At 42.7% G+C, this 16,147-nt stretch overlaps 1 protein-coding gene across 4 annotated transcripts in view; it reads left to right on the forward strand.

Moving 5' to 3' along the window:
* The window catches only part of LOC106821498 (jouberin-like), a 37,577-nt gene extending 27,170 nt beyond the window's left edge, over nt 1-10,407 (forward strand). For 2 of the 4 annotated variants that reach the window (XM_014826344.1, XM_014826368.1), the window contains 10 exons: nt 2,480-2,620; nt 2,935-3,104; nt 3,866-4,036; nt 4,513-4,648; nt 5,380-5,420; nt 5,751-5,777; nt 6,157-6,319; nt 6,650-6,696; nt 6,860-6,957; nt 7,722-8,805. In XM_014826344.1, coding sequence (XP_014681830.1) covers nt 2,480-2,620; nt 2,935-3,104; nt 3,866-4,036; nt 4,513-4,648; nt 5,380-5,420; nt 5,751-5,777; nt 6,157-6,319; nt 6,650-6,696; nt 6,860-6,957; nt 7,722-7,761 — 1,034 coding nt within the window. In that variant the 3' untranslated portion in view covers nt 7,762-8,805. Of the gene's footprint in view, nt 1-2,479; nt 2,621-2,934; nt 3,105-3,865; nt 4,037-4,512; nt 4,649-5,379; nt 5,421-5,750; nt 5,778-6,156; nt 6,320-6,649; nt 6,697-6,859; nt 6,958-7,721; nt 8,806-9,418 lie in introns of those variants that run through there. The other 2 variants (XM_014826360.1, XM_014826352.1) reach the window with 2 other exon arrangements.
* The last annotated feature ends 5,740 nt before the right edge of the window (nt 10,408-16,147 follow it).

A 16,147-nucleotide genomic window follows, 5' to 3' on the forward strand; every position in this document is an offset into this window, starting at 1 on the left:
GTGTGTGTGTGTGTGTGTGTGTGTGTGTGTGTGTGTGTGTGTGTGTGTGTGTGTGTGTGTGTGTGTGTGTGTGTGTGTGTGTGTGTGTGTGTGTGTGTGTGTGTGTGTGTGTGTGTGTGTGTGTGTGTTCACGCGTGTGTATGTGTGCCTGTCTATACCTATATATCTGTCTGACCCTCTACACCTCTCTTCCCTTTCTTTCTCCTCCTGGTTCTATTCGTCTCTGCCTATAACTATAGTTTAATCGCTCCCGCTGCGTTCGTCGTTCGGCTATACGCTGTGTTACAGCCGCATGGAGACAGGAACAACCACGTGCAACAGCCCCGAAGAATTCCACGTGTTATTTTAGCTCCGAATCCGAGTCATTTTAGCGCGAATGACGACGGACCGTCGACATGTATGGCCCGTCCTGCTGTCGCCTGTAATCTACATACAAGTGACGCATGATGAAGCTGCAACGTCTGCGCATGCGTCTCTCAATATCGGTTTTGTTTCCGCTGAGGCGGGGCCGCGGAACAGTGATGCCCGATGCACGCGTTCATCGCCATATCTCATGCGACACAAATCCTCTGTGAGTGATATAGGATTCATTTCTGCTACGGATGACGTGTTAATAGCGGAATTATGCATCTGATTGCCCCGTGAACAATGTTATGGTTTGGACTTAGATTGGGGTCACGAACGGTGACACGCGAAACTTAAGTTGTGTGAGAGAAAATCGCCGAGCTTTCTTCCGGCATTTCATTCTGCAGCATTATCTGACAGGCTAACTATAAGATTGAACCTAGTTATGCAGACGTTACACTCGTTATATTCGCATTTTGGCGCATCTTGAATTGGGATAATATGTAACCTTTAACCACAGTGACCTCTTATAGGATACAGAATAAGATGTGACGGAACGGATGCTATGCGTCCTACGTCGATTATATGACTGCAGCAGGATTAGAATATGCATGCACTACTATATTCATATATAGTCGTCGTCGCTGAGTAACAGAGGCTCTACCGATATTATAAAACTCTTCATTTTGAGCTAATATAGGAGACCAACACACACACATACACACACACTCACACACACACACACACACACACACACACACACACACACACACACACACACACACACACACACACACACACACACACACACACACACACACACACACACAAATACACCCGATATATACTCTCGAGAAGAGACTCATTTTGCTGCTTTATGTGTGTCTGTATGACTCTTTCCGTTTTGCTCCCTCTCTCTATCTCTATTCCCCTCACTGTTTATCGAAGACATTACATGACACTATGGTAAGCGTTTTGGTAGCTTGTTTTACTGTTCAAAATCGCATCAATGTTTGAAGTCGGTATTTGATGAAAGGTGGTTTACAGTATTCAACAAATAAACGAGTACCTACCAATCATAAATCATGATATAACAGATCTAAAATGTATCTAACATGCATGCTTTATGATTTCTTAAGGATACTGAAAATTTTTTACCGATTTTTCATTTTCAACTTTATTCGATAGCTAACACTATGTGCCACCTGTGTACATGCTCATTTCTCCATATAACGTTACATGTGAACTGTCAGAGCGTTTTGCGTACATGTGTAGTGAGCCGCGGCTGACGTCAGAAAAACGCTGATTTCTCCGTTCCAATTTCTGACTTAGTAGTCGATGTATAAATGGATATTTCTCTGTGATTACAACTCGGAATAATTTAATTTTACACTCGTTTTAATGGTAACATATTGCTGTAAAAAAGCGCTCAGGGATTGTTATTAAGTGCCGTATTTTATGAGTTATGTCTCTTTATTTGCAAACATTTTAAATTTAAACGTGCGACTTGAATTTTAGGCAGTTTTTTTTAATTTTTCTCTGTAAATATGAAACTTAAAGAAAAATCCTGATGCGCTATTTTGGTATATATTGTGCTTAACATGTGGCGAAAATTTTGTATCCTCACTCGTTCTGGTAATTGAGAAATATCCAAAATACCATTTTTACATAAAAATTCAAAATTTATGTGGTAACATAATTAGGTGCTGGAAATTTCATGACAATTTTTTTCCTTGAGCATAGAGATAAACGTTTAATCTTCATTAGAGCAATACCCATGCAAAAGGTTGAGAGTATCCTTAAGCTGCTTGGGCTGCTTGCCTATCTGGCTCACTGTGGCACATTATAGCCCACATGTGAAAGTCTATGCCATGCTGATAAATCTTGCCCGAGATCTCAAGTAGAGAAATTTGTTATGAGACTGTCTAGATGACGGAATTGAAGATGGAAGCAACTGTAACACATGCAGTGTGATGAGGCAGAGTAGACATCAGGCCACAGGTGGAGTCAGTCAGCCAGTCACAGTAGTATCCCTATATCAATGAATATACCACTTACCTGTGCCATGAATGTAAGGACCTAATCTATAATTGACCTAAATTAACCTGCCTTGGCGGCACTTTGTATGTTATAGGTGACCATGTGGCAGTGTATTCCGAGCTGCCATACAAGCACACTGTAGCTGACGTGCGTTATCATCCGCATGATCACATTGTTGCCTTCTGCTCCTTCAAACAGGGCCACCCCATTCTCGTCTACAAGTATGACCACAAAGGTGAGCCTTGTATGAAGAATGACACTGCGACCATGTGTGAAGTCGGTGGCAGCGGGCGGTGTAGACAATGGCATAGGTCATAATAGTATCACGCAAACGTTGTAGTTATTGTTCGACGACGAAAATGTTTTTTTTTATCAAAAACGCTCAACATAGGATTTTACCATGTTTCTACTCTATGAAGGTTATTTTACGTGAAAGCTACCAGTACTAATATTTTCGTGACTTCAGAAGAGTTTTCGTCTCGAGCCAGCCTCATCATCAATGTTCGTCCATTAATGATACTATATCCCCCGTCTCTACTTTCTGCACAGTCGCACAGGTGGGCATGATGTTCCATCGAGTTAATGGCACACCGCGACCCAGTACTCCCACCCAAGATGCGCCGGATGCTGCAAAAACGATGAGGGAGGAAGCGTCGCCGAAGCCAGGCTCGACCGTGGTGCGCATGGACCGCGTGCTGAAGAAACTGCGATCTGTCTCTGTAAGCATTCGTGGCTCGCTCTGTTAGGCTCGTAGTTACAGCTCGACTACACATTTCTAGAGCTTGGTGGTAGACTCCTTAGCATCTGAAATTTTATGGGTTACGATTATGTTTGTGGTTGAGCTTACTCTACTCGTAACCACCCTAACCCTCCCCTACCCAGAACTGCTAGAAGGAGGCTGAAGTGCAAGTCTCTGCTTACTATACCATCTGTTTTCAAATCTATAATATAAGCCGCGTTCACACGTAGCAAGAAATTCGGTATTTAGCGTTCACACGAGGCAAAATGCGCGGTCCAAGAAATACGGTATCTAAACAGACCCGGTGTTTGATGTAAATACGCGGCTTCCCAAACTCCGAATAATTTGCCGTGCTTGAGAAATACCTGATCTTAGATGCACGCGAATGCCAAACATACTTTATATACCGTTTGGAGCTTGCCTCTGTCCGTCCAGCGCTAAATCGCCGTCGCCGGGGGCCCCGTTTTCGCGAAGAGCGTTTCACATGCCCGATATGGGGAAGCTGTTAAAGGTGGTCGAAGGGGCGGCGTTGTTTGCTCTCGGGGTGCGGCGTTGCCGGTTCGCGCGCACCGGGGGCCGCATCACGTCTAGTTGGCTCCCCTTCACGAGAACCCATACAGTGGTTGTTAGTCGGCGGCGGCATGTTCTGACGTCCTGGGAGAGCCATCCATGAATCCTTTCCTTGCTGGTCGAAAAAGAGGGAACGTCTTCTCGTCTGACGCTGTCGTGTTGTTGCTTCAGGCCTTCCAGCATAACATCGACCTCACCGACTCGTTCAACGCATCGCTCAGCGGCACCATGCTTCAGTCCCTTCTGCCAGACACGACGGCCGCCACGCAGCGCCAGCAGCAGTCCACCTTCTGGGGATCGACGTTTGACCAGTCGCAGTACCTCTCGGCACTCTCCACACACGTATGTAGCGTTGAGCTGTGGGGCATGTGCCACAAATGAGTGTGCCTTATTAGTGTGATGACGTCCCTGTAATTAGTGCTAGCACTGTTTTGGCACGGAAAATGCAATATGTAAAACTCTTAATGGTAACACTAGCAAAGTGCCCATCCAATGGACAGGCATTGGGTTGTTGTAATGGATCTAGGCAACAATCGATGAGGGCAAATTGGGAGGAGAGGATAAATTTTCCCTGTCAGTGCGTGTATGGTAGCGACACATAGCGTTATACGTAAATTGGTAAACCACCTGCTACCATTCCAAAAATCACACAAAAACCTGAACAACATATCCATGTAACTGCCTGTGATGAAAACAATGCGGTTCACTGCTCCATAACTGATATCATATGCATCACAAAGACTACAAACTTATAATATAGATAAGGAAGTTAGAGGTTACTTGTGATCTTTGGTCGATGTCAACCATTGTTTTTGCAGAGTCCATCTGCGCTTTCACCGCATGCGAGGATGACGGATGACACGGCAGCCCAGCATCAGCTGTTCGCATCTCAGCGGCTCTACGCAAGGCAGGACATCGGTGGCGGCGGCAGCCAGCGACCACAGTTCAGCAAAGGTGCGATAGGGGGTGTTTACGATTATCAACATTGTAAGCATACAGACCACACGTGAGGGTTTCGTGCAAGTATTCTGCGCATTGAAATTATTTTGAGCTGTAAATGTAACGAAACTATTTTATAGACGGATATGTTTGGATAGCGTTCATGCATCCGACTCATGCTGTCACTTTCCGTGAGCGTTCTTGAGTCGAGTATTTATTTCAAATGCGCTATGAATCTGCCAACAGCTGCATCTGCAAATCTGTATGGGTGCCAGTTTATACACATGTACATAGGCTCAAAGGTCGGGGAATATAGACTAAACACAGGCGCGTTTCCTCTCTCTCTCTCTCTCTCTCTCTCTCTCTCTCCCGCACTTAAAGGTGATGACATAGCTGCAGCTGCTGCTGTTAGCTATACATGCGGATCGTCTGGTCTAAGTAGTCTGCTTCTGGTTGGGTGTAGGATATTTCGCATTTTAATTCGTGTTTATAATGACACAGACTGCACACTCTTGGTGAACGAGTGTAGTTGCTTCTAGCTATCTACCTTCTAGCTATCTATCTCGTGGTGCCACATCACCACTCTGTTGTGGTCAAGCATATCACCACAGTTTTAGTACAAAACACATTAAAATATAGTACTCATGCTTACTACAGTTACATATTGTGACGAATGTTATTAAATTTAGTTAATCAATAAATCGAACCACTTTCGTATTACCCACAACTGATTCTTTATTTTGTAGTTGGTCAACCTGGCCCGCCAAGAATCTCAGGAATAGAGATGGTAAGCTGGCATTGCTAGTATGCCACATGTTCAGTTAACTACCATAGACACTAGTTGCTATATGATAGTGATAGCAGTATAATGTTATCGCATGCATAATATCTGATGTATAAGATAATAAAATCAGTTTTGTAATGATATAACAGTAAGCAGTAAAATGATTGCATTTTCAGTTGAAAATAAATAAACCCTTGCTAGACTTAGTCGTTGCAAGTAACTGTTCATATGTTATAGTTGGGTTACATAAACATTGTATTTCACATCTACTATAATAATTTTACACTATACACCTATATATGTTTGTGATCAACACATGTTTGATTCTTACAGGTAAAGCAATCTGGCAGTTACCCACAGGTATGTCACTATTGTATTTATGTAATATATAAGGTATTCATTAAGTATAGTGGTTAATGTTGAAATTTATAAATGATATTCCTTTATCTCATGTATTTATCATGTGATCATTGTATGATGGCAATGATGAAAAAATTAATAAAGTAGACTTTTATAACAAGAAACTACAATAACTTCATAACACGATATAGGCATCAGAGATCTGGCTGTAGCTACCTTCGAATTAAACCACCTACTTTATAAAACTGAGTAGGTGTCATACCTCAGTCTGTACCCCCTCAGGGAAGCACCTGCTTTGTGATACCAAGTACATGCAGAGGATGGTGGCCGCCTTGCTGCAGTGTGGTATTATACTCTGTCATCTGGTATGTTGTATCAGGTCGTTGCGCTGTACGACTACAAAGCTCAGCGATCAGATGAGTTGGACCTAGCGTGTGGTGACATCGTCACCGTGCTCTACAGGGATACTGAGAACTGGTGGATGGGAGAGACGGTGGACGGACAGCAGGGATTCTTCCCAGCAAACTATGTCGCAGAGCAGTGTAAGTCGACTGACCGTACAGGCGAAGCGAATGCGATGTCTCTCCGCAAAGCGATCGGCGAGGTGGTTAGCTGTTGCTTCCAGGTGTATGCTGCGCAGTTCTTCATACCCAGCATGTGATTACATGTACAAGTAAATGTGTAACATGTATTACATTACTGTAATGTAAAAGCTGTGGCTTGACTACTTTGCTCACTGCTCCTCTGTTGTCTTTTGCTGTACATCTTCTATAATGGCAGAGTTTTTAGTGTTCGCTGAAGATTTGCAGTATGTATTTTGTTTACACTTCCTGCACAAGCTAGATGATACGTGTGAATGTTATTTCGTTTAGCGGATGCAGATCCTAAGGAAGAGAGGAGCGACACGCCGATAAAAAAGGTAAGATGTCTTACTAATGTCCTTAAATGTGTGAGGCGAAACGTTGCTGTTCATGTTGAGAGCACACAATGCTTTGAAACTACTAAGCCTGCATCTGAAATGAAATGCAGCACACAAATAAAGCGATCAACCATGTAGTACCCACGTTGATGCTACCTTACAGACACGTGCGCTGGTGGAGAAAGGTGAACTGAAGTTCGTGTCAGCGTCTGAGCTAGAACATGAGGAGGAGCAGACATCAACCCCTGTGCCATCTGCGAGGTAGGGTAACATGTGAAGGTGTCGGAGTACTCACGTAGTTAGCGCAAGACGTGTTGTTTTTCACACGGATCCTAGTTTTCTTGATCACTAGAGCTGATCTAATTATTGCCAACCCATATAGATGTTAATTATCAAGTGATCTGTAGTCTGAAACATAATATCATTATAAATAATTATGACATCACAAGTTTAAACTGTCATAACCTTTGTAGTGCCAAATGTTCTTAAGCAGTTAGTTGCACTGTTTAATCTTACGATAGCCATAAATTTTTGTGTCTGAGAACAGGCCTCTGATAGTATACAATGGATGTAGAAGTACTCCAATCAATAATCAATAATCTATGTATCTATCTCTTTTAATCGACCTTTTGAGATTGAGCTAGGTGGTATCTGGGTGGCTGATCCAGTAAAAATAATGGTCAGCTGCATAAATCAGAAGTGATTGAAATATTAGATTCATAATCAAATGACATGCCCACGCGTTTAAATTTCTTCCTGATTTTAACCCAGCCGATGTATCCAAAGAATGTGTTCATGCCATGCATGTTGTGGTAGTCATCATTCATTCCAGTGCATAATTGACCATCTTTATTCATCCTAGTGCATTACTGTGCATCCTTGTTCGTTATATATATCCTACTGCGTCCTGAGATCCATTGTAAAATAAATGTAATAAGTGATTGATGAAATAATAAATTCATCAATTCAAGCCAAAATCAAAAACAGATGCGGTTCTGCTGAACATGAATTATTTTTGCATGTAGGAAAAAGAAGAAAGGCAAGAAGACTACTAGTGATGCATGAGCTAGCAACCAGCGCTGTTTATGATGACACAATGAAGTGTGTTCGATGCACGGTTTCCACGTACATTAAATGTACAATTTGCTTTTGATTGTCTTCAATACTTGAGGGCATTCAGGGCCAAAGTTCAAAGACATGTGTCTAGTCCATAGGTTTGAAGTATTCTACACTTCAATCTCATCTGTGTTGTTGTGAAGGTTTTGGGTTTGCAGTGAAAATCCTAAAATGATTGAAGTAAAACAAAATCATATATTTTAGTATATATACTTAGGTATGCTAGAATTGGTTCATTTATGTTCATTGCCAAACTTGAACAAGTAAATTAACAAGTTCAGGGGAGCAATTGCATACTTTTTGTTGCCTTTCCAAGTCTGTAGCTTTAGATTTATAGAGTATTACCTCGTTCTAATATACGAGAGAAATGTAGGGTAATATAATGAACCTATTTGTATACGTAGGCTACTGGTAATATAGTAGTGATTAATAAATATTCCGTCCCTAGATGGCGCTCTGACATCGCTAGTGCCTCTATAACGATTAACTGGAGAGTGGATAGGCGCTGACTTGCAACGCACAATTCAGGTGTAGCTGTGAAAATAGACCACGTTTCATAGGCGGTTTCTTATATTTTGAGGTAATATTTGGGTGGGATTTCATATCATTGTGTATACCAGGGAAGAGTGGATGGCGTTGCATAAGGAGTCCAAGGTCTTGAAATGCAAATATGCACTTCCCAATATAAACGCGTGCTCCCCCCCCCCAGTATTTTATACTTTACTACTGATTTTGTACGTCACATCATTTATTAGAAGAATGGAATATTCTTATTTCTGTCTTTTATAGCTGTATATACCTTTATTTATTGATGGATTTTATACTCGTAAGCATTACTTGCTTACTTAAACATTCAAATGAATTTTCTCTTGGTAATAATAGTGAATTTTGTTAGAAATATTTGTGCTTTGAAATCTCTATTCAATGCAAATACCAGCGAAATCATTTATTAATAAATTACATGTGCATTTAAACACACATGGATAATCCACATTCTGTTTTTATCGCCTTTTGTACTAACATGCGGCAAAGACGTATTGATATGATTTCTAGTATTATGGCGCTTTTATATGGATGTAGTAAGAAAACAAACATAGTTTCTACAAATAAAGTAGGCGAGTAAATAATACTAAATCTACCCGATTAAAACAGCCTGTGAATAGCTCAATTCATGAGAATATTCTGTGGGTATAATTTCCCCCTTCAACACGCACGCTGGCACACAGACCCTGGTGAAGGTCATTATGGAAGTGCATTAACTTTCCTCTGATATGTTTAGTAATTCAAGAAGCTATTTACACCACCTTTATAAAATAAAGAGAGCACATTATAAGGTCAGAATGGGATATTGATAGTTTGCTTGATAACTGGGGGCAATTCGTAGGTTTCACACACGTATACAATTGTGAATTTGTTTGTGTGCAAAATCGCACGCATATTATTCCAGTGGCTGCAACGCTGTCTGCTTACGACTCATAGGAAATATAATAAGCACCCACGTCTATTTTTCTCACCACATGTATATTTTCCATGTATATTAACCAAAACCGAATGGTGTGCAATTTCTAGTGAGGATCAGAATGATTTTTTATAATTTAATTTCCAGATGAAAACACTACTGGGAAAATACCGCACCGCGACATAAAATCGCTAATAAAGATGGCGATTTTGTTGAGGTTACTTCTCGTGACTGTTCCTAGGAGAGTTTCTTCAGCGTGCATTAATGACGGTTTCTCGTGTAAGTTCCTAGTTGCTCACTGGCGTTCCTCGGGCTGACTGAGGACTTTGGGCGCCGGCTTTACAAAGTGCTGGTGATTATATTGCTTTTGCTAATGCATAGCATTACTCAATTAGTATCCAATCAGCAAAATAGTGGTACTCGCTTTGCAGAATTTCTGTGCTTGTAGCTAAGTAATGGTATGGCACTTTGCTGAATTTCTGTGCAGGTAGCCAAATAAAGTGGTTTATGGCAGGGTAAAGTAATAGTAGAGTGGCGCATTGTATAATTTAAGTGCAGGTATCAAATCAGTATAATATTTCTTCGGATGTGCGCATTACTTTAGTATCGTATGTTACATTAACATAATACTGAGTATCTCTTAAGTGTCACCTCACTATAGCTGGTAGTGTTACTACGCTATGTTGACTGCTGATTTCTTGACCATGTTGCTTTCCTAACAAACATCAATGTGGAAACAAATAAGTAACGGCATATTGTCCTATTTTTTTCCGAATTTAATTTGTGCAATGGAATTGCAATGTTGCGTGGCAGTTTTCTGCTTGGAAAAAACAGTAAATACAACGTTCGATTTATGTATTGGCTAATAATGTCTCTAATTTATAAGATCAGACATATGGGCTAAAGCTTCATTGTTAATAACATGTCAGTATAGCAATGTTAGATGTAAGATTAAATATAGAATTCTATACTCTGCTAGTCATTTATTAGGCTGGAAGCAATCGCTGACGGGCACGCTAAGACCGTGCTTTAGTGTGTTGTGTGGTTATATTTCATGAAGCAGTTTTTGCCAATAAACAACCAGAATATATACTACGTATATCATATCACCGTATCTCGTATATCGCAAAATGTTCAGTTATGCTCACATAAATATAAAACTACAAGTGGAAAAACGCATTAGACGTATCAGAATATTTTATTTGTACCTTATTTATATTAGAATATTATTTAATTGCTGTTTGTTGCGCAGCTGTGTTCTTGTATTGCAAGCCGTAACTTTTTACTAGCTTGCACGAACTGCATCTCAAGAAAACATGGTGGACAAAGACTAACTTCAGCTGATAGGGTCTATGTCCCCCAGGGTACTATCGGAGGGTACCCTGGGTACGGTTCGATATATCGGAAAGTACCTCGGGGTACTATACGATATGTCACTGCGTACCCTGCATTGCCCCACCGTACTCTGACTTTCACACACAGTCTGTGAAACAGCAAAAATATTGAGATTAATTGATGAATCATCAATTAATATGAATAATTTAGAAAAATTAATAAAAGCTAGTAGTCTCGTAGTTTAATGTTATCATTGTAATACTATCATTACCATAAATAAAAATGGTTTGATATTAACATCAAATAAAAAAACAACCAATATGCACGTGACGGCGGCAATACCTTGCGGCGGTAATACCTCACCCACCAGTATAGGGGAGAAGCGTAAAATGTTGTCATCCACTAAAAATTATCATTTTTCTGCAAAACCATATGCATATGGTTCTGCATGATTTTCATGATCAATTGGCTGAAAGTCAGGGTACGGTGGGACAATGCAGGGTACGCAGCGACATATCGTATAGACCTACCCCGAGGTACTTTCTGATATATCGAACCGTACCCCGGGTACCTTCCGATAGTAGCCTGGGGGACATAGACCCTATCAGCCTAACGCCAACAGTTGGTAACCGGAATCGAAACCAGTTGTTTCAACCCTAATATAATGTGAAACGACTCCACATAAGGTGAGTTCAGAGTTTGGAGGAACTTATTAACATCAACATTACTGACAGTACCCCGTGTTCTATTATTAAGAGTTCAGCCCACCTACGATGCAATGACCTGTCTGATGTTCGGTATTGAAGGAACTTTGTTGACGGATGCTGATGTTGCAGATGTTCCGTAGAACTGCATATCGACGCGGATTTGAATGTCAACTCGACTCGGGAGTCATGGCGACCGTCGGCGCGCTCTGCGTCGTTATTCGTTGCCAAAGCGATGCACTGGGTTGCTTTTAACGTGTTAGAGGTTTGCCAAGCCTCCGAGGACGAAAACAAAAGGTTGGATTTCAGCTCAATTATCTGTGTCACGCCCACGTTAGTGTCTGCCTCCGCGGTGGCGCCATTTCCCACCAGCGATCGAACGCAGATGGCAGTTTTCACATTTATTTGATGTATGAGTGTCTATGTGCGTGTGTATGGGATTAGGGGTAGGTGTCCATCTATCAAGGTGCCTCAGCCGTACAGATGCCTTGATAACATTGGTTCCATGAATGATCGGGCTGCGTTTCAATAGAATGCGACCCAAGCGTGAGCGATGGGCGATTAGCGTGACCCTACCCCATGACCCTGGTGAACCCAACGTGCAGGTGTAGCCACTAGCCACCCACTCTTCCGACCTGTTTTAGACATGTGCAGCATAGGTGCCACCGGGGGGAGGGGCGCTGGCAGCGTCAGCGTCAATTCTGTTCTCTCCCTCTCGTACGAAAAAATGGCCGGCGAATACGACGCCAGATTCGCGATCTGGCTAAACGGCAGCGGATTCTTCCGCAAATGGCCACGTACAATGCGGCTTGCAAAGGCGCATGCGACGTTACACAACGGCGGGTCGGCTAAACGTCTTGCGTGGCCGTCGCTAATGGCAGCTGTAATCACTGTGGGTTTTGTAAATTTGTATTTTCGATGGGTGAAGAACGAGGGGGAAAAGCGCGATCATTCTCGCCAGTGCGCCGTCCTGTCGGGGGAGCTGTCTCACGCGGCGCATCTGGGCGATGTCTCAATGAACGGGTATGATGATGATCTCTGTTTCAGGTACAGTCTCTGCGTGCGTCGAGGCTTCGAGTCCCCACACCGCCCCCCAATAGTCGCTGTACTCACGGTAAGTTACCCCAGTACTGTTGGAAGTACTGCGTTGTGGTAGTGGTATGTATGCTACGACGTGTACATCATGAAACACGCCGATGATTCTGTGTGCATATGATCTGATGCGTAGATGGTACGTAGACGAGATGCCATCGGACGACAACGATGTTGACTTAGTTAGGACGTTCTCATTAAATCTGGAAAATACGAGTCACTGTGAGAAGTATCGCGCTGGCTTTGCGGATACTCGCTGATGTCATCTCGAGATGTCTTGCTCGGTTTTGTAGTCGAATGCGAATTGCAACTGTATCTAGCGCCACTACTGAGAACACCTTATATCGTTACTGATGGTGACCGGGTAATTCATCTGGTTTGGGACCCATCCAGTCCATCAGCTATGTCAAAACACCTACACATGCATCCACATAATACATATACGCAAGTTCACACACGAGCGCACACACACACACACACGCACACACACACACACACACGCACGCACGCACGCACGCACACACACACACACGTACGCAGGCACGCACGTATAAGCATGCATATTGCCTTATAAGGTAAATATAGAACGTGCAGTAATTAAGTCTTGTTAACTAATTTCGTTATTTTATATGGCTAGTATAGTTTTGCAAGTATTCTTATACAGGGTTTCTATTCACAGTTACGTGTGTGCGAGTAATGTACCACACACTGATGTTGTGCATGTTTGCGTTTAGGGAAACTTATTCATAATTGAAGAATGTATGACACAAATATTGTTTGGGCTTTTAGTGACTTAATTCTAATTGCATTAATTTTAGGTCAATATATTTATCATTATGATTGATCATGAAGGGTCACTATATGCATTCTGTTTCCCGGTGTCTCTTTCTCACTCCCTCGCACCTCTCCAATTTCCTCTCAAGATTAGAGCGGTAATTTGCGAAAATCTGAAAGTTTCCAAAAACTCCGATTATCATAAAGTGGCCTTTGTCAAGTGGCATTCTCAGCATATTCTACGGGGCATTTTTTCCGCAGAGACCATAATGGAGCCACAGTTGTTTCATAAAGTGTTGCCGCCATAGAGCCACAAATACCCCGTATGAAGCCACCATGCCTTTGCCAGGGCTTATCATCGGCAGGTCACCGTGGCAGCTTCCAGGTGCGCGTTGTCAGAAGCAAAATTAGTCCTAACATTACTATCAACATTTATCTTTCCTCTTAGAGAAACATCGTAAAGTTACGAGAACGAAGAATGGTACCTAATTTCCTCGTAACTTAACGAAACAAAGTCTTGTCAACAGTCTACGAGAAAAAGTTAATGTTTAGGGCTAAGGTTAAGACTTAATTTCATTTCTGACAACGGGAGCCCCCCAGTATTCCATCATAGCTTCGATTCGATCAGTACGCACCAGCGCCATACTGCTGACAAACAAAATTAGTCTTAACATTAGTCGTAAGTGTTATCTTAGCATTAACATTAGCATTAACTTTACGATGTTTCTGACAACGGGCCCCTAGATTTCTAGTTTTCTCGTCCGATCTGCGGTCGCGTCGCACCGTCCAGCTCTTAATGAGCGGAGTATCCGTTCTCTCCTCCGCGCTCGAACGAGAGCGGCCAACGATAGAGACGCCGTCTCCGTCGTTTGCCTCTCGCCTGCTATCCCGGCGCGTCGCCTACTACACGATACACGCGTCGACACCGACGATGTCGCCGCATGCACGTCGTTGTCGCATGCACGCGTCGACACCGACGACGTCGCCGCATGCACGTTGTCGTTGTCGCATGCACGCGTCGACACGGGCGACATCGCCGCATGCGTGCGTCGACACCGACGACGTCGCCGCCCTTGCTCGGGAGATTTATCGCGGCTATAGAGCGCAGATACTTGTCAATTAGCGACGAGTTATTGTCGCGAGTGTCGCGCATAAGCAACGACGTTGTTGTCGCTGATGAGCGACATTGACATTCGTCGCAGGCTCGGCCGCGTGATGGAGGCAGTGCCGAGTGCTGGTCGCGCGATATCGTCATGCAGCGACCGGCTGGTATCTGCAGCGACCGGGCAGTGTTAGCCGAGTCGAAACCGTAACGAAACAGAAACCACACAGGCGATATTGTCAGTTTACAGGTGATATTGCCTGTTTACAGGTGATATTGCCTGTTTACAGGTTATATTGCCAATTTACATGTGATATTGCCAGTTTACATGTGATATTGCCAGTTTACAGGTGATATTGCCAGTTTACAGGTGATATTGCCAGTTTACATGTGATATTGCCAGTTTACAGGTGATATTGCCAGTTTACTGGTGATGTTGCGAATGACACGTGCTGTGTGGGCCACAACTAAGGCAATGTGGCCATTGCCCGTGTGATTTCAGCTGTAACCAGCGTGTTATTGATAGTAACTGCACCATATTAATCACAAAAGGAGACAATAAGCTCACTAAACAGGCGGCATTAGTAGTGATAAAACTATGCTAACCGTGACCGAGGTGCATTGGCTGGCTGATATCTTGTGTACCCTTGCGATACTGCCTATGATCTGGATTGATACCAGCGAAAGTTACCACATTGTGAAGAAGAGCATGTCATGTGCAATGAAATACGGACGAATATTGCCTGCTAAGCACTGCTGTCACCTCACATAAACACTAGCTGTTTCTCGCTTTCAATGGAACCCACTATGTGCAGCAAAAGAAAGTTTGAATCAGTAGAAAAAGACGGTGTATCAGGTCTGGCAAAACGTACAGATCGTATAAAACCCTTAAATCTTGTCGAACTTCCTGCCGAACGTCATATTATGTTCATGTTTACGACAATGTTTGTCATGTAATAGAAAAGATTTCACTTTCATTTTGTTGAGTAATGTCGAGGTCGTAGTTTGTCAAAATTCCATGGATTTTAGTCTACCCTTCTGGATTGTGACTATTATATGGGAAATGGAAAATTGAGGAAAATGTTGGAGTCATGTTTATTAAGCTACGCATAATAAATCATAGGTAGACCAAGGATAGTAAAAGGAAATCGCCCGGTTGTCTTTCGGGGTGTCATACTCCCGTACACTAGAATTTTTACTCTAGATATGTATATATATATATATATAATTATATATATGTATATACATTTATAGTTCATAGTTCGTGCATGCTATCAACGTGTTATGTAACTGAATTAATTATCGACGTTTAATTGGGCAACATCTTTTAAAAACATAACAGCATTCGGGCAACATTACCATCATCGCGTGCAGTAAACATATAGCTGCCAATGCTGCTTCTCTTCCCAGCAAGGAAGACGGTGTAGGTACGCGGTCAGCAGCCAAGACCATCGCGCTGCTGGTGTTCTTTATCGACTTGCATGACATGGTGTCAGCGATGCTCACTAGCTGGCACCACTATAGCGGGCTGCCAGCGATATTATGGGAAATGCTATCCCCCGGGCGTGGAGGGACAGTACCGCAATGTGGCAGCACTAGTGTTAGGATTAGGGTTAGGGTTAGGGTTAGCGTTAGGGTTAGGGTTAGGGATATAAGGCCATGTCTAGTACGGAAGTATGACTGTGGAATCTTTCTGTGGAAGATTTGGACTTTGAAGTATACGTCAACTGTATCACGTGACTGTCCCTCCACGCCCGGGGGATAGCAACACCCCGATATTATATGCTAGCTAGCTTGGCGTATGTTTCTGCTAATGTTTTGGCGCTCCGCTGGCAAAGCGTACGATGCTGCAGTGCTCTAACAACTGGC

Source organism: Priapulus caudatus, unplaced genomic scaffold, assembly GCF_000485595.1.
Source record: "Priapulus caudatus unplaced genomic scaffold, Priapulus_caudatus-5.0.1 Scaffold4, whole genome shotgun sequence".
NCBI classification, from domain to species: Eukaryota; Metazoa; Priapulida; class Priapulimorpha; order Priapulimorphida; family Priapulidae; genus Priapulus; species Priapulus caudatus.